Genomic DNA, 18,108 nt, shown 5'->3' with positions numbered 1-18,108 from the left:
TCACAATTGATCCTGTAGCATCTGAGGATACACACCCTCAACACCACATCCTCTGTTACAGGGCAGTTCCCTTACTCCTGACCCTTAACACTTCTGCTTACATACTTGTTCACAGAGAAAAAATGACTAACAAATTATATCACTTGACTTCTAAAGAATGGATGTTCACATATTAATTTTTTTTTCACAAGCAGAAATACACTGTATGCTCAGTACCATTTTTCTTGCTGTTCCATTCATCAAATTAAAAAAAAATCAAATATATATATTTAAAAATTACATAGAATGTTGAGGATTAACATTAAGTGTAAACAGTATACACATTTTAAGTAACACACTTGCCACACCTTGAATACAATGTTCAGTTTTGGGCCCCTGTCAACCAGAAGGACATTGAGGTGCTGGAGTGTCTCCAAACAAGGGAACAAAGCTGGTAAAAGGTCTAGAGAACAAGTCTTACAAAGAGCAGCTGAGGGAGCTGGGGTTGTTTAGCCTGGAGAAAAGGAAGCTCAGGGAAGACCTTATCGCACTCTACATTTACCTTAAAGGAGGCTGTAGTGAGGTGGGGATCAGCCTCTTCTCCCAAGCACCAAGTGATATGACAAGAGGAAATGGCCTTAAGTTGCTCCAGGGGAGGTTTAGGTTGGATGTTAGGAAAAACTTCTTCACTGAAAGGGTTGTGAAGCATTGGAACAGGCTGCCCAGGGAAGTGGGTGAGTCACCCTCCCTGGAGGTATTCAAAAGACGTGTAGCTGTGGTGCTTAGGGACAAGGCTTCGTGGTAGACTTGGCAATGCAACATTAACGGTTGGACTTGATGATCTTAGAGGTCTTTTCCAACCTAAATGATTCTATGATTCTATATATTCTTTCCTCTGTCTGATACAGCGCCATGCCTCTTACTGTTCATCTACCATTTCCTCTAACATCAGCAACTCTTAGTTGTCAAGCATCATTCCATAAGCTAAGCAGGCATATAGAAAGCTTCAGCCTTCTATACAGATTGTAAAGAGAGGTAGGCTCTCTTTGAAGCCTTTGAAATGGATGCTTGTAAGCTTGATGCTTACAATTAAGGCATCTATATTAACTATAATTTCTTAATTGAAATATTAGTTGGCAGCAGCAAGGAGAACGTTCATTATAGCAGTGTAGATTTTTCTAGGACCTCATACTGTCCCAACTCCACTTTTGGCAAATAAAATGGGTGTCATTTATATTGCTTCATACTAAGAGCACTTTGAAAGCTGGCTTATCCAGACAAAAGATTTTATTTCCCGTGAGGGATGTTCTCAGGGGGTACATTTTTATGCTTCTGTTCACAGCAGGAGTTTACAAAAAGCAGCAGTGACCAGGATATCTCAGTTCTCCAACTACTCAGACCTGCCACAATGTCCTCTAACACTGCCACAGGGGCATAAACTAAATCAGGTTGCTCTAGGGTTTACTTAGCTTCAGTCCCCCAAGCTGACCCACAATTCAGCTCTTGAGCCTTCCACAAACACAAGAAGCTTCCAAGTGACAGTATTTGAAGGTGACTCCCACTTTCTTCTTGAATTCGGGTTCTCCTTTGCTTAGGGCACGAGCAGCAGCTGTGCCCAGATGCTCTATCAAGTTGTTTGTTCCACACTTACCATCCTCTCACGTGCTCCCAGCTTGCACCTTAACAATAAGCCTTTCGGTGAGACAGGCGGCTTCTTCACCATCTTCTTCGGTGGTCTGATGAAACTGACCAGAGTGCCTTTGGGCACCTCAGAAATCCCACAACACTTCACCAACATCTGACTATTTTTAGAGTTTACAGTGAGTTAGGACACCCACACAAACCTCTCATTATCCACCTGCACACACAGCCAGCAGCGCACACGACTGCTTTCCCATTACTGCACCCCACTCGGTAACATAAAAGTTTGCATTTTAGTACCATTTAGGAGCCGCGATACTTTGTGGAAGAAGTGGAAGAGGACAGCTCTAAATCCACGCCGTTACCCTACCTTTCTCAAAGACCATTTCCCTGCTCAGGATGGTCTTGTTGTCTCTGGTCACCTCTCCCCTCACGGTGACCTGCGGCGGGCTGCCCGGCAGCAGAGCCACCCCGATGGTCATGCTTGCTCCGGGCCTGATGTTCCAGGGGACCATCACCAGGAACGTGGGTCTGGAATCACAGAATCATTAAGGTTGGAAAGGACCTCCAAGATCATCTGGTCCAGACATCCCCCTTCCACCGATGTCACCCACTGAACCATGTCCCCAAGCACCGCGTCCAACCTTTCCTTGAACACCCCCAGGGACGGTGACTCCACCACCTCCCTGGGCAACCCGTTCCAATGCATTTGGTTTGGACAAACCAAACGGGCAGAGGGAGAAAGGGCAGGGAGCGCGGTGCAACCCCCAACAAAACCCCGAGCGCAAGGAACGAGGCGCGGTTCGTGCTCCAGCCCTCCTCCCTCCCGAGCCGCGGACGGGAGCGATGCCCCCCGGGCACCCCCGGGGGCTCCGCGCTCAGGCAGCCCGCGGGGCAGCGCCCCACCGCCGGCCAGCTCCCTGCCTGCCCCCCCGGCCCCACGTACCCGGCCTCGGCATAGCTGCAGAGGAGGAAGATGAGGAGGACGAGGCGGCTCCGCGCCATGTCGCTCCGTCCGCGCTGCCCGGGAGGCGCCTGGCCGGGCGCGGAGGGCGGGGAGAGGCCGCCCGGCCCCGGCCTGACTCACGGCCCGGCGGCGGCGGCGGCAGCCGCAGGAGTGGCCGCAGGGGCGGTCCCGAGGCCGGCACCGGAGGGCTCGGCCCCGCCTGCAGCCCCCGCCCGAGCGGCGGCGGCTCCCCGGGGCCGGGACCGGGGCTCGGGGGGCGCAGGGCAAGGGGGAGCCCGGGCTGGGCGGGCGGTGGGGTGCTGTGCCCGGTGGCTGCAAAGTAAAGCCGGGTCTTAACCCGCTGTCGGGCGCAGAAGAAGCTCGGGTGAGCCTCAGCTGCCGTGGGATGTTACGGTAGCTGTGTGGGCTAGACACGTCTAATGATTCATCTGGAGCCTTTCGCGTTTAGAAATTCAGAAGAAGCCGTCAGAAGCGCCGCCTGGCACTCCCCGTGTCACACGCACCGCACCTGTAGTCCCAGATAGAAACCTCTCTTGATGTTTTGTTCTTACGAAAATGACACGTGAACAGCAAACACCATGAACACGCCTAAACACCATCCTCTAACAATCTCTCGGGCAGCCATGCAGTCTTCCCTCATCGCTCACATTTGGTTTTGTTCGCTTCCACGGGTGCCGCCTCTGTAGGCCCCGGAGGGGTGGCGGCACCGCAAGCATGGCTGGTGCCGGGGAGGTCGGCCTTGGCAGCTCCACGCCTGGGAAAGGTGCATGCCGAGGCAGAGTTTGGGAGATGTTTGCTCTTGTTGTTTGTCAGTCCTTAACTCACTGCTCCTGAGAAACAGGCAGGGAAGAGGAACTCTTCCCGACTCTGCCTTTCGTGGAGATAGGGGAAAAAGTGCTTACAAGTAGCTCTGCATCCCGAACACCGCAGCCTGGGGTGGTCAAGCCACTGACAGCACGCACGTTGCCAGTCTCTGACACCAAGACCAGCCGTCACTCCGCCACACCTGCCAATGCTGGGTAGTTCTCTCAGTCTCCAAAAGAGGGTGGCCACATGGAAACTTCCTTCCAAGGACGGCCCGTGGACCGTGCTACTCCACAGCAGTACGAGGAATTTTGCAAGAGAGCACTGGCTGGCCAGAGCACAGCCATGCCAAGGACAGCTTGAGGCTGAGACAATGAACTTCCAGTCCCAAGAACATTTGCTGGCACTGTTTGATTCATTAGTATGGATGTGGCCTGAAAGTCCATTAATGAAAACGCTTGCAAATGACACAGATTTTGCCCAGTTGTGCAACAGTATTGTGGAGCCACATTTTTTTTCCCCAAGGGCTAGTTATTTAAATATACTCTTTGCAAATGTATTTGATCTCTTATTCTACTAAAATATTAATAAAGAAATACTACAGCAGGAAGTAAGAGAAGAAAAGGATTATTAATCTTACAACTTCATCTGTGCTGAATAAATTTAACTCCGATAAGATATGGATAAACAGAAATTAAGTGTTTGATGCCATCCCGCAACAACAGTCAAGCTCCATTTCTTAAAGGTATTTCCAGGCACTCAGAGAGGTTAAGTAAATGCTGGACCATCCCACTACTTGGAGATTTCTGAAGGTCTGACTTACCTGGACATACCCCTTAATTCCCATCCTAATCCTACCTGGAGTTCCCTGTGGTGGAGTCAAGCCACGCAACCCCACCGATAGCTATCAGCACAGTATGTAGATGGGTAAATAGGAAACTGTGGAGTGTGAGCAGATACAAGATAAAATAAGGAAATTTTAAGCCACGTTCAGCCCTATAGAGAGTGTATGCTATAATTACAACACGTATCTCAGGCTTCCTCTGCACACACTCTCTCACTGACAACTGCAGAAAAAATAACAATGACTCCGGAGTAATTGGAAAATAAGTATACTTATAGAGCACCGGGCTGAGCTGGTATCCTGTTCATGCTCAGTAAGTATTAAACTCTGTGTTCAGCTGGTCTTGACTTGTGCTTCAGGTAAACGTAATTTATCACACAGCCTTACTGATTACAGGACTGTCCCATCCCCCTGCACTCTGTTAATCTGCTCGTTTCCATTTACGGCTGTGTACACTAGGCTCTCGTTATGCAGTTACATGCCACTACTTAGTTTGATCTAGCTCAGACTGGTAACTCAAACAAAAACAGGCGGCACTTGAGTTTGCAATAAATTGGTCAAATTTAAACATAGGGATGCCTAGATTTGAAAAGCTTTTGCATCCCCACCAGCTTCTGTGGTACTGTACAAAACATCCTCAGCTGAAAAAAAAATCAGTCTGCTCAGAACAGGCAGACAAAAATGATTACTTTACTCTTATTAAATTGCTCGGATATCTGTCTTCAGCTAAACAAAATACCTTAGCCCAAATACACATCATTTTCAAGACTATGGAAGCAACCATTTGGCAATGTCTCGGGGCTAAATGAGGTTTTAAATGCCTGGCTCTGACAAACACCTGGGAGACTAATTTGTGCACAGAACTGGAAGCAAGGAACTGCACAGCAACTTATTGAGAGCACCTTGTGAGGAAAATCTGTTTTGGACCAGACTTCTGCATATTAGGAATAATTTTGAAAGCATATAACCTAGCATGAAAGGTCTTAATAATATTCAACTGCTCCAAGCCAGTGAAGTGGATACTCTGGAGACACAATTTGGGAGGGTAAAACAGGTTGTCATTGTGTTCGGCATGCCAACCGGGAAAGCTAGGTGAAAAATCCTTCTCTGTTCATTTTCACGTTTTGGAATTAAGTAAGCATTACGGGACTCAAGTTTTACTGATCTGTGATATGTCACCGTAATGAAAATTTCACTTCTAACAACATTAATCCCTCTAATTTTGCTATTTTTTCATGTTCTCTGACAAACAGAGCTTATAAGTCTGCAAAACTCATCTACAGCACTGGCTACATTCTCAGGCAGCTAACAATTATGCTGTTGTCTGCTCCTGTGCTATTTAGTTTAAATCTAACTTGAATATATGTATCAGTATAAGCTGAAATCACACCTCTGAGTTGTGGCCTAAGAATATGCTAAATAAAAATGTGTTTATTTAAGTACAGCAACCTGCAATAATTCCTGAATGGGTCTGGAAAGCAGCTTCTGCCTTGGTAAATAAGAAGGATCGCAGAACCTACCAAACACTACAAATTGTGTGCAGACAGGCTGGAAATTAACACATGCGCAGCGAGGTCTGCTTTTCTCCAATATCACATGAAGCAAATAGTACTGTTTGGTAAATGCAAAAACCTAACCACTACAGTACTTAAAATACTGGGGAATTACAGCAGCAAGGGCTTGAATGGTCAATGCCCCATCCTGGTTTTAGCATTAGCCAGTGAATTTGGCTGGTCAGACATACAGTTGGATTCAGCAAGCATTTTGGTGCAAACAAAGCATGTTTCCATGAAATGAGACAAATTCAAGGAAATCTGAAGAGCTATGTTATGTGGAAATTTGAACTAGAAGATCACTATCGTCTCTTCCAGCACAATATTTTATCTTTTCAAAAGCTTAACCTTATGCATCACTGAACTGAAGGTCTGCAACAGAGCTCAGTTAGGTGATGGATAAATCTTTTAATTACTCTCAGTAGGCTTTGGATGAGGTCCTAAAAGAAACAGTGACTCATGGAACTAGGAAGGATGCAAAAATCTGTTTTATCACTCACAGCAAGTGAGCAAAAATTATAATGAATACCACGAATAGGTAGGTGGAAGATCATTCCATGGTATTAGGAGGGCACATTCCTTGCTTAGATGTAAGCCTGAAGAATTTGCATTTGCTGGAAAGTACTGACAGGAGCATAGGATATAAAGCTCTCACAGAAGTGCTCAGTAATAACACTTCTGATGCAGGCTCTGATGATGGAATGTGTCAAAATGTTTTATGCTACGCTGACGAAGGGCGTGCCGTGCACTGAAACTTGCCCAGAGCTATCAGGGTGGAGTTTCATGAAAAACTGGTCTGCACTGCAATTAATATCTTTATTCCTAGTACCTGAAGACATCTCTCTTGATAAATACTGTCATTTGCAAATTCACTTCCAACTTGAACTGTTACTCCAGGCATAGAAGGTAGGATTCACCTGGTCAAATGTGGACTCTATTGTCTACAACTTGTTATCTAAATTCAATGAATAGACAATGGAGAGAAGTAGGCGCTCTTCAGACCACGTTTATGTGACCCGTTATGATACCTACATTTTAATGAGAGACATTTAAAAGTGGCCTTCTAAAGTAACCAAGTGAGTACCATCCTACAAGTACCAACTTCTATTGAATGTCTAAAAAGGGAGTCAAGACAAGTAGTTGAAATACATCGTTATCTCCAGAATACATAACTATAAGTGTCCTAACTGAGAATTCAATGAATCAAACCTATATTATATAAATATTATATAATATAAATATGTAAGTTAATATAGATATTAATTTTTATAACCTTTGGATCAGGGCCTGTTTGAAGATACCAGATTTTGTTTCTGTTTTTCAAAGGTTGGTATGAGAACAAGCAAGCAGAGATAATGTCCAAATAGAAGAGAAGTTTCTTCGTTGTTAATGTAGCATAAAAAGATCCTATTATCTTAGAATTATGTTTATATTTTCATGATATTTTTGTTATTAAGATGCTTGTATACATTTTAATCATACCCATCAAAAATGTGATCAAATCTGTAAACATCGTATTATTACATCATATTCAATGTGTGCTTTGAAATACCCCAAAAAACTAAAGCACTATCTTCTAGGAAATGCATCAAATGTATAATGGTATGAGGGCTAAGACTTCATGAGGTTTTGAGAGGTTCACTTTTAGAAATGAGATACAGAAAGATGGGGAATTAAAGAAGGAATGATAAAATTACGCAATGGAAAATGTGGAAGTCTGATGAGCAAATCTACCAATGAGTATCGACTGTTTGCTGCAAGACCTGTCACTGAAGCAAAGTAGCAGCTACTCTTGAAAAACAAAAGCTTAATCTTCCTTCCAGCATTTTCTTCAAAGTTAAACTTCTCCAAGCCAAATTGCTGAGTACCAAAATACCAAAAGGAATTTGCTACACAGCAACTATTAACAGGGAACATTTTAAATCTGCAGGACAGTACAGCTTCTACTGGGGTACGTTAGACCGCACTATCTGAATTACTTGTGCTGGGTTTTAATAAACCTTGGAAAATACAGAAGGTTCTGGGTGCCTGAAAAAAAAATGTAACAGCACTTGGAAAATTTTGAGTTCTACAAAATTCAAATAATAATTGTTAAGTTTTAATAATAAGCCACTTTTGGGATATGTCTCCCCTTAAAACAAAAACTCTGAGAATCATGTCAAAACTGTTCACACACGAAATAGACTATAGTTTGCTTGTTTAAGGTGAGCCTGGCACTAGCATGGAGCTAGCAGTGGGACAGAATGCTTTTATGATGCTTTCCTCTATTCCTTCTCTAGACTTTACCTAGAGAACATTTGAATCTCCAGGGGAAAAAGAAAAAAAAAAAAAGTTGGAGAAAGCTGAGAGCTATTCTAAGCATCAGTCTGCTCACTGCCATTCCCCTGAGCCATCCTGGCAGCCAGAACAAGATTAATTTCTAGATGCATGCTTTTTTTAGCCATGGATCCAGTGCAGGAATGAACGGTCTCTCCACTGGACTGTTTCACAACACGCAGGAGTTTCCTTACAGCAAAGATAATCCTCACTTACCAGCTCCCTGCCCTTACAGCCCTTTTGAACTGACTGAGTAGTGCATAAGGATCATAATGGAAGGAAAATGAGGACCTTGTCCCCTGTTTTTCCCAGAACAAGAGTTCTTAGCAGCTGGTGAATGTTGGTGAATGACAATGGACTACAGCTAAATGAGCCTATCTTCTTGCTCCTGACGTGCTGAAGGACCTCCATGGTGCAAGGAGCTGTGGAATCTGTAACAGGTTTCTATTTGCGGCTGAATTTTCAGATTTCCTTTGCAGGTCTCCCCAAAGTAGACTCTTGGCATCACAGAAATCAATGGCACTGAAATCATCCCCCTCAGCAGGGTCAGGACTCATCCAGAATTGTATTCTCCCCAGCACACAGATCTCTGTAATTCTGATACAAAGAACTGAGTTTTCTTGCACTGTTTGCTGCATTTAGCCCCTTACCTCTGACTGATGTGCTGTACCTTACCAGATATGCATAAGCAGAACAGGTTTTAGGAAGCAGGTTCACACAACGCCTTTTTATTGCAAGGTAGTAGTTACACCTTCATTTTTCTCTGTTCAACCCTACAGTAGGGACATGCAAAAACCTGCACAAACATGCTGTTTCAATGAAAGTGAAAGAAATTACAAACTTTTACAAATGATGCCAGGCTATCCACAAAACTCTATTTTCCTAGGGCAATATTTTTTACAATTGTATGCAATGAAATCACATTTACCAAGCTGCATTAATCATTTTGTCTTAGCCACCCTTATTCCCTTTGCTTTTTGAGTTTTTTTAAAAGGTCTGTGTCACCCCCACTCTCTTTATGCTACATATTGCTGAAATGGCCAAGAAAAATTCATTTTTTATTAAGCAATTTAGTGTACATTAACACTGATTCACTTTAAAGAAGGAAATAACTCCCTGAGGATTCAATTATCCTAAACTATAGCCTACAATTAAATTGTAAATTTAAATTAGAGCTCTTAAAAAAGGAATTTCTAAAACCAGTGTTTCCACAATGTCATAGAGTAGTATATCACTGCTTTCTGGAATGCATCCATTCATATATTATAACTTGACTTTTAATTAAGTACAGAAAAACTGACATTTTTAACGAACGTGTCTTTCTGTATTAGCTATTTACTACATTCATACACCCAGAAAAAAGAAGGGGTGTTAGTACAGCAGCTTGTTTTATAGACCACTGCATATTCTTGTAGGTGGAGGCAGCTTCTCCTTAAAAGCAGACTGACCTCAAAGCAACTCATAGTGTAGACGAACCTCATTCCCCACATTTAACACAAAACTAATTCAAGGTGTGGAGGCAATGCCCTAAACCACCCAACTAAAGAGATGCATATTTTAACTCATCAGAAAGAAGACTGAAAGGGGCCTTCATGACACTTTAATGGGAATAAAATATATCAGGTATTCTCTATGGGAGAAAAGTGTAAAAAGAAGTACTGTTCAGAAGTTAAAGTCAATCAAATGCAAGTTAGAAATGAGGCTCGTGCTATCAACAGAGGTGGATTTGCTCCCTCGGCACACCACCAAGGAAAGTGGTGGCTTCTGCTTCTTTTTATGTCTTCCCATCAAACCTGAATGCCTTTCTGAAAATTTAAACCAAGTAATTAGGCTAAGCGGAGGTGTAACTCATTGAAACTCTGTATTCCACCATAAACAGAAGATTGGGCTACGTGATCTCCGAGAAGTATAACAAAAAATCCGTGAGGTTGCTCTTAAGCCAAGAGGCCAAAACCATACACAGAAACAAGAACGTTTCTATCCCAGAAAGGATAGAGCTGAGGTTTGCTCCTAAAGAAATTAAATAGAATTGACAAGAGGGAAAGAAAAGCACCTAACATCGGTGGAGACTATACTATTTCAGTCCTGGTTTCCTCCATCTCAGCATTTCCAGAAAAGGTCAACAGCAGAAAAAAACAAAAAAAGAAAAAAAAAAGGACAGAATTAGAAGTAGTTGTTAAAATGAAAAGTTTTATAGGACATGATCACATGATCTCTTGCACACAGCCTTTTTTATTTTTTTTTCTAAAAATTAAAAACAAACTTTCTCATTGGAAATTGGTCAAAAGCTAAAACTGCAACTGTGTTTGTCTTTTTTTTTTTTTCTTTTAATCAAATGGCAACCTCTTTTTGAGGAGAAAAAAATATCCCTCATTTTCTAACCAACTCCACCGTGGCATCAAGAAGCAATAGTTATTTGGACTAGAGGTAGGTAGACAATACGCGCGTAGGTAAAACCTCTTAGAAGGGCAGTCTGTTTTAGATGGCATCCATTTGACAATCCCAAAACTTCACGTTACAGGAGTTGTCTCTTACAGAACCAGTTTCTGTACTGGCCAAAACGGCTCCTATAGACAGGAGCGATTAAAAAATAATTTTTCAAAAACTACACTCCAACCGTTTATAAAACTTGCATAAAACGTTGTTTAGTTTAGACAAAGGTAAATACCGGTTGCCTCTCCCTGAGGACTAACTCACTGCATACTGCCTCTGGGAAAGGAGGGAGGGCTGGGAGTCCAATCTGGGTGATTAAGGACTTAAGCAAAGGTTTCGTGTTTCAGGTCACCAAATAAGCCAACAACTAAATAAACTTAGCCCTGCAGAAATGCCACCATAGGAAATTCATTCACGCTGTTCAAAAAGCAACTGTTTGTTCAATTGCCAACCACCCAAAGCGGCAGGCATGTTTATTTAAATGACGAGGGTGTGGACCCGAGAGCTACATCTTTCCAAATCTTACTGCAGCAACGGGAACACTTGGAAATTGCTGTAATACATCTGAAATGTATACTATATTGGGCAGCTTTCTAAGGCCTCCTGGCCATGCCTTCAGGCTAAAGATTCAGCCTGTGATTTTTCTCACCACTAACAGCAGTTCAGGGAGATTCTTCTTTCCTCCTCGTTTTGTTCCTTAGCAGTAGTTTACTTCAGATATTTCTAACAAACCAAGCCACCCATAGTTAAAACATCTACTGCCATGATGTTTTTTCTTCCTGAAGGGGGTCACAGAGAAGACTCAGGGTGGAAGGCAGCTTGGGATGTCCCTGGATCCAACTGCTGCTCAAGGCAGGGTGAGCGATAAGAGCAGGCAAGGTTACTCGGGTCTTTATCCACAGGGAGGTGACCAAACCTGCTGGCGAGATGATACAGAGCTCAAGAGATTGGAGTTGTATTCTTTACTACGTCTACAGTTATTACAATTTTTCAGCTGCACTTTTAACTATGCTTAACTGCAATGCTCATATATTTTCATCTTAATTAAAATCATGCAAATAATAACCAGGTTGCTATTTGCATGACTACAGTAATTATTATTGCCTTTGTTTCCCCTTGTGTAGTAAGCAGACACGTTGACAGCAGAACAAACAGCTTTTCTGCAGTGCATAATAGAATCAACATGAGAATTAGTGGTGAGGAAACAGAGTCCATCTACATACCATGATATCACCACTTTGGCTCTCTCAGTAAAGTATGGCAGAAATTTACATCGAGCATGCCCACGGTAGATTGACTAACCGCAAGCAGTTAATCCCCTAGCAGGAGTATGCCTTTGTCAGGCTTCATGGGGTGATCTCCAGCTCTTCCTGACAGCGACGTGCTCCCAGGATGCAATAAGCCCCTTCTGAGGGGCAGCTCCCAGGGGAGAGCCTTAAATACAGCTCTACGCTTCCTAAAATGTAAAACTAAAACTAAAAAACTGAGAATGCAAATGCATGGTGCAAAGCAGACCTCTGAGTAGGGGCTGAGTAGAGCCGTGGCACGGCCACCTGTGGTGTTGCATGGGACAGATGACCCATCTGCTGGGACACAGTGTGTGTTGCACACTAGAAAGAGCCCAGAGTGAGCAGGTATAAGGGTTGTGTGATCAAACCAACCGAAATTCAACATTGTACACACCCGGCCTGTCCCGTGGGTGATCCCGAGCAACGCAGATGTGATGACGCCAAGTCAAGCCAGGGCTTACTCCCTGATGTGGGTCACAAAGAAAGTATTGATAAACTTAGCATCAACCTTAAAAAAGTCTGGCCATTGAGGCTTGATGTCCCACAGGAATTAGAAGAAGAAATACTTGTAGGTATTTAAAAGACATACAGAGGTTATGAAAGACTGCCACAGAGACAGTTGGCAGGGCAGAAAGGACAAGGGCTTTATGACTGAGACCCCTGAGACCCCCAGAGACCCCGCAGGCCCGGGCCCTGTGACCACTGCTGCTCAGCTTTTTGGCAGTTAATTGAATGGGAGCCACCACCTTTTCTTTCTTTCCCTTTTACTTTTATTTTTTTATTATTTTTTGAATAGTCCTATTGCATTTTAGGCAAAGTTTTTATGTGCATTTTATTTACATTATGTACATCCCCCAGGTGTAAATATTTGCCAAGAAAAAAAAGGCTGATACTTTTATTAAAATATTATAATTACCATGAATTTAGGCTTCATTTTGGAGCACAGTATGACAAATTACAGGCATAATTTTGAGCTACATTGTAATATATTTCTTTAGGAAAAAGTCATCGTGTCTACTCTTTCAAAACTCAACGTTTTTCAAATCAACATCAGAGAAGTGTCTTTATTGTTGCAAATTGTTTGTTTCTTCTTGCCAGGCACTGCTAGATACAAAACATCTTCTGAGGACCTTCAGACTTACTTCTGTCCTCCTTAGACAACTGCCAGTAAAAACTAGCAAAGCCAGCCAGTCTCAGAGATCCTGCACTATTACACACATTTTCAAGTTTCCTAGATCCACTGTTATGCAAGAGACTATCAGTTATTAAATACCTAATTCACAGGCTCTCCTTTATCTGGCATACTGTGTTCCTAGGGCATAAAAAAGCACGTCCCCCCGTCCTGTGTGACAGGCTCCAACCAGCTTTCTGAGATCTCTGCAAAAATGATCTACTTAGTTATGGACAAGATAAATATATTTTTCAGGATTTCTCACTGATTAATTACAGATTTACAGATCTGAGGGAGTATTTTATGAATTACGGTTGAATCACGGTATCCTAGAATCATAGAACATCCTGAGTTGGAAGGGACCCACAAGGATCATTGAGTCCAACTCCTGGCACCACACAGGTCTACCCCAAAATTCAGACCATGCAAGTTCGTATTACAAACCAACACGTCTTAGATTAAGCTGAGTTTCTTCTTCACTGGAAATACTCTTATCGTTGGCTTTCATTACAGAGTCCATGTTCAAAGAAAGAGTTAGAAAACATGTATGTGGTAGCTGCAGCATGCTCTTGAGCACTTGCTGGCTTTGGCAAATCTGGCTACCAATCAAGTTCCCAGCAAGCTTTCCCACCAAGAACATGACGAAACTGTACTGAGATAACATGAGACAACAATATCTTTTATCCCCATCATTCATTTCATGTCAGGATAATTCTGATTAATTTTGTTTTGTCACAGACCTGGACAGCATCAATACTGCAGTATTATAATGTGCCATGTCATGGGGTGGTAACCTGAAAAAAAAAAAAGAACATTTCAGCCTGGCATCAGGCAAGTACAAAAGCATGGTTTCACAAAACAGAGCCACACAGCTCAAAGCATAAGTCCAACATTTATGTGCACCTCTGTAAATTATAAAATGCACCTTCAAATCTGTAAATCCCTAGTATTTCATCACTTGACTCTCCACTGGTAAAATGCTTTAAAACCCAACATTTCTATGACTAGGCAGGCACATAAGGAGAGAGAAGCCTCCACAAAGGATTCAGAGAGTAAGATTTGCCCTCTGGGCATGCTGAGTCCAAGACCATACAGGCATACCCCTTTCTGTAGCACAGTTCAGCTGTGGAACTCCTTGCTATGGGACACATGCATGGGTTCAAAAAAGGATAGTGTAAACTCGTGAAAGACAAATCTGTCAAGGGCTGTTGCATACAGAGGTACCACTTCCAGCTCAGGAAGTCACCAGCCGGTGTATTCAAGCATGCAGAAACTTCCCAGAAGATGTATCACCCTATATTTGCTCTGTACATGTCCTTCCCCCAGCATTCACTATTGAGCGATGTAAGAGAGAGAGGAATACTGAGGGAAATAGACATTGGTCTGGCATACTATAAATTTTCTTATGATTTTATAAGCTCACTGACAGAAGAATTGTTATTCTTAGTGAGCTCCCACATATACCTGAGTATTCCTTATATCCACTGCCAAGCATGTAAAGCTTCTAACCCAGCAAACACAGAACATGTCCACAGGGCAGAGGGGCAGAGCTTAAAGGGAACCTGATTTTCTCCCTAAGGGCATTCATGGCTTCTATATATGAGGGAACAACTGCAGTTAAAAAGAAAGAAGACTCCACAAAGCCCCAGTGCATGATCTTGCCTGAGGTCCAGCATTCACCTCAGAGCTAGAACTAAATGCCACTGAGGGAGGAGAACTATGAATCCTCGTTTCCACATACAGGTGAGTGTCCTGAACACAAGCCAGCTGTTTAATAGGAAACGTCCATCACTGCTACTCATATTTCTGCTGGGAAGAATACCTCTAAGTGTTACCTCTAAGTAACACCTCCAAGTCTCAACAGGCAGATTGCCTATGCTTCCTACCTGTGCTTAACTGACAACACTAAAATTCAAGCTATGCAGAGCAGAAGTCACTTCTCTGAATCTAGTCCTGCGCTGCCCCACAACCCAGAGGAGTACTTAGCAGAGGATGCAATATGTGCATCCTTTCTTCCAACGGAAAGCAATGCTGATGACTTATGGAAAGTCCCGAGCTTTCTGCAGCCATGGCCAATGCCCAGAATTAAACTGCATGGACTGCCTCTGCTAGCAAATGACAAGAAGAGTGGGCAAGATGAACATCTCTCCTCCCAACAGAAACCCCCAGGCAAGAACAGCCATGGTGACAGGGAGCATTTGCAGCAGACAGAATCCTTCCAGACAGATGAAAACACATTGTACTGCCAGAATCACATAAAACAATTCTGATTCGGTCAGCATCATCTTATGCATGATTTAGTAATGATTTTGTATTCAGCTTTATAGTAGAAGGACTGCACAGCTCAAGGCATCCTAATTTTTTTCCTTTTTGACTGACTGTAACCTTCTCTCTTGTGGGAAACCTACAAAAAGTTTTGCCTGGATGCATATGCATCTCTACTCTTTTTTTTTTTTTTCCAAGTGGTCTGATACCTTAATATTCTTTCATTTGTAAATTCTCTGGCTAAAACATAAATATCCTCATTAGGTATTTGGAACATAATAATGTTTTACACAGTACTGAGTATAAGGAGATTTAGACAATTTTAAAAGTAGGTATTTCAATTTTTAGTCTGCATGAATGGAGACCAAATTCTGCTTATGTCACTTCCAGTTACTTAAGAATAACCTGTTGATTATTATATTGTGAGTACAAACTGTATTTCTCTGCTCCTTTCTTCTACTTGTCTTGAAAAATGACTTCAGAAGTCAGATTATTTAAATAAGTAAATAGGGGTATATTGCAATATTAATAACAAAAGATCAATGAAAGATGCATAAACCCAGAAACAGACAACTTCTTAATTATTTCCTGTAACCTCACAGAATAGACAGACATTATCTTGCTCTGTCAGGAAATGTGACTTAGGTTAGCACCACTGATGTATTTTCCCAGGTCTTTTTCCCATCTTCATCTTCCAAGCAACCCACAAGTACAGTATTTACTACAGATGGTGTTAAATTGTTTAAAACAAGAAATAAAACAAAACTGCCCACTCCCTACGTTAGTACAGCTCTAGCATGTCTGCACTGCTGAATGAGTGTGAGCACTGGCCCTAAGGAGCCATGGCACAGGAGGGAACAAGGCTGAGTTTCTTTCCCCAGCCACACTTCAGAGAAAAGAGAGCCATCTGCTGCTCGATATGAGATAGGCTGCAGCGTGTCTTTTTAGCTTAATTACGTGAAACGTCAGGGTGGGATTCAGCAAACGAAGTGAAAACCTTTGTTTTTCTCCTTCCTCACACTATGGGACCAGACAGAAAGGGAAGCAGGTGCTGAGGGCTGCTGTCTCCCATCTCCTCAGCCTGGCGCAGGGCACAGCAGCATCCAGCATCCCAGGGAAACAGGGCACAAGTGGTTAAATACAAATAGCAATCCTTTCCGCAAATAAAAAGAAATAAAGTCAGAAAATACCACAAAACCTTCGCATCAGGGCTGCATCACAAGTGTGATGCAGGCCCTGGCAGAGCAGAATGCAAGCAACAAGCAGCATTGCCCGGTAGGCTGGGCACAAGCAAACCACACGTTTATGTACAGGTATTCATAAAGTCATCCTCCAGGGAATAAGGAGTGATGCTCTTACCTGCTGTGACAAAGGGCAGTGCTCCTCACACACCCCCAAATTGGTATTTATGGGTGTCATTTTTTTGACTGTGTGGCTGCAGCCTTGCAGTCAAGCCGCTCGTGGCGCAGTGTCGTGAAGCGAGGAAGATTCGCCAGTGAGTCAGCAAGACGTGAGAAGGAGGCAGCAGGGCAGAGAAATCCACGTTCCTTGCTACTGCAGGGTTTTTTGGTATTATCTCATACCAAGGGTGCAGGTAGATTTAAGATACACCTTGCCTTGGTGAAAAGAAATAAGTAAGAGAGGTAAAAAAGAGGAAGCTTAAAAAAAGCTTTGTTGATTGTTCCAGACCCTGAAGTCCTGTGTTTGCCCTCTGTTATGATGCGGGGAGTCTAGAAAGAGCTTGGGGTTCAACTTGTAGATGGAAACTGTCAGCGCCATGACCCCACGATGCAGCACGGCACTTGTGGCCTGCAGCCCCTCAGACGTCCTTCCGCCTGTGCTGAGTGTCAGCGCGCTGGTGGTACACATGGGAAGACCAGGAAGGGTGTCTGCAGCACATGTGAAACACCACAAAGCCTTCAAGTACCGTAAAATAAATCTTCACTTTTCATAAAGTGTTGCAAAATATGACCAGTGTTTTGTCAGAATAAAGTCGTTGGGTTTTCCTTCTGTAACTGGGGTTGTAAAAGCAACTTCTAAGCAAGGTTGACTCACATACGACAGACACTCTTAAGCTAAACCCCAGAACTGAAACAGAAATTCTGGTTTTCTTCACGTTTGCATAGATGCGATACTGTACGACCAGCACGCAGCCACAGTCATTCAATTGACACTTGCAAGTTCAGTGCGTCTACCTAGTGCAGATACAGCTGAATACGCTGCCAGGAATCTTGTACATTATTCCATTTCCCACCGTGCAAAATGTTCCAGGCGGCTATTTACCCATCTCCGCGCTGACACAGGCATCCAGCACAGCCAAAGGCTTTAGCGGGTGGCCGCCAGGACCGTCCAAGTGACTCAGCACTCGGCCCTGGCACGGGCACGGCTGAGCAGAGGTGGTGTGCGATGGAGCAGGCTGTAAAACTGCGAAACTCTTGTTAGCTTTCACTGATGTAGGCCAAAGAGGTTGGAAACCAGTGTTTCAGAGGGAGAAAGCTTTATTGTGTATGTTGTGTAATTTAGATGGGAAGAGCTTTATTATGTATGCTGTGGTGCTTATTCACTTTATTATGTATGCTGTGATGCTTATTCATGTATTTATATTGCTGCGTTTCCAGGCTTCCCTCTAGGAACTCTGCAGATGAACAGCGCCCGCTCTCCAGACACTACAAATTATTATTTTAATGCCCTTCAGGCGGAGGAGCGCTTTGCGGTTACGGAGAAACCAGCCCCAACCTCGGGCCTGCCCTAGTTTAGAACCGACTTCCAGGGCCCGCACCCGTCCGGGTGCTGCAGGCGGGCACAACCCTCCGCCTCAGCGCCCCGTTTTCCCCAAGGGGGGCTCC

General features: G+C 43.4%; 1 protein-coding gene and 1 long non-coding RNA gene across 2 annotated transcripts in view; both read right to left on the bottom strand.

Moving 5' to 3' along the window:
• The window catches only part of CD109 (CD109 molecule), an 85,155-nt gene extending 82,156 nt beyond the window's left edge, over positions 1-2,999 (bottom strand). Inside the window, exons 1-2 of the mRNA XM_083831473.1 lie at positions 2,567-2,999; positions 1,991-2,151 (exon numbers count right to left, since the gene is read on the bottom strand). Of these exons, the coding sequence (XP_083687599.1) occupies positions 1,991-2,151; positions 2,567-2,625 (220 nt within the window). The 5' untranslated portion in view covers positions 2,626-2,999. The remainder of the gene's footprint in view (positions 1-1,990; positions 2,152-2,566) is intronic.
• Positions 3,000-10,089: 7,090 nt separating this feature from the next.
• Positions 10,090-17,541, bottom strand: LOC310897031. The gene is made up of 3 exons (XR_014582003.1): positions 16,622-17,541; positions 13,738-13,791; positions 10,090-11,453 (listed from the first exon to the last, which is right to left on the bottom strand). It is a non-coding gene; the product is annotated as an uncharacterized lncRNA (long non-coding RNA).
• Positions 17,542-18,108: the final 567 nt, after the last annotated feature.

Source organism: Anser anser (assembly GCF_964211835.1).
Source record: "Anser anser genome assembly, chromosome: 3".
NCBI classification, from domain to species: Eukaryota; Metazoa; Chordata; class Aves; order Anseriformes; family Anatidae; genus Anser; species Anser anser.
The sequence above is the reverse complement of the archived record's forward strand: the minus strand, read 5'-3'. Positions and strand labels throughout refer to the sequence as shown.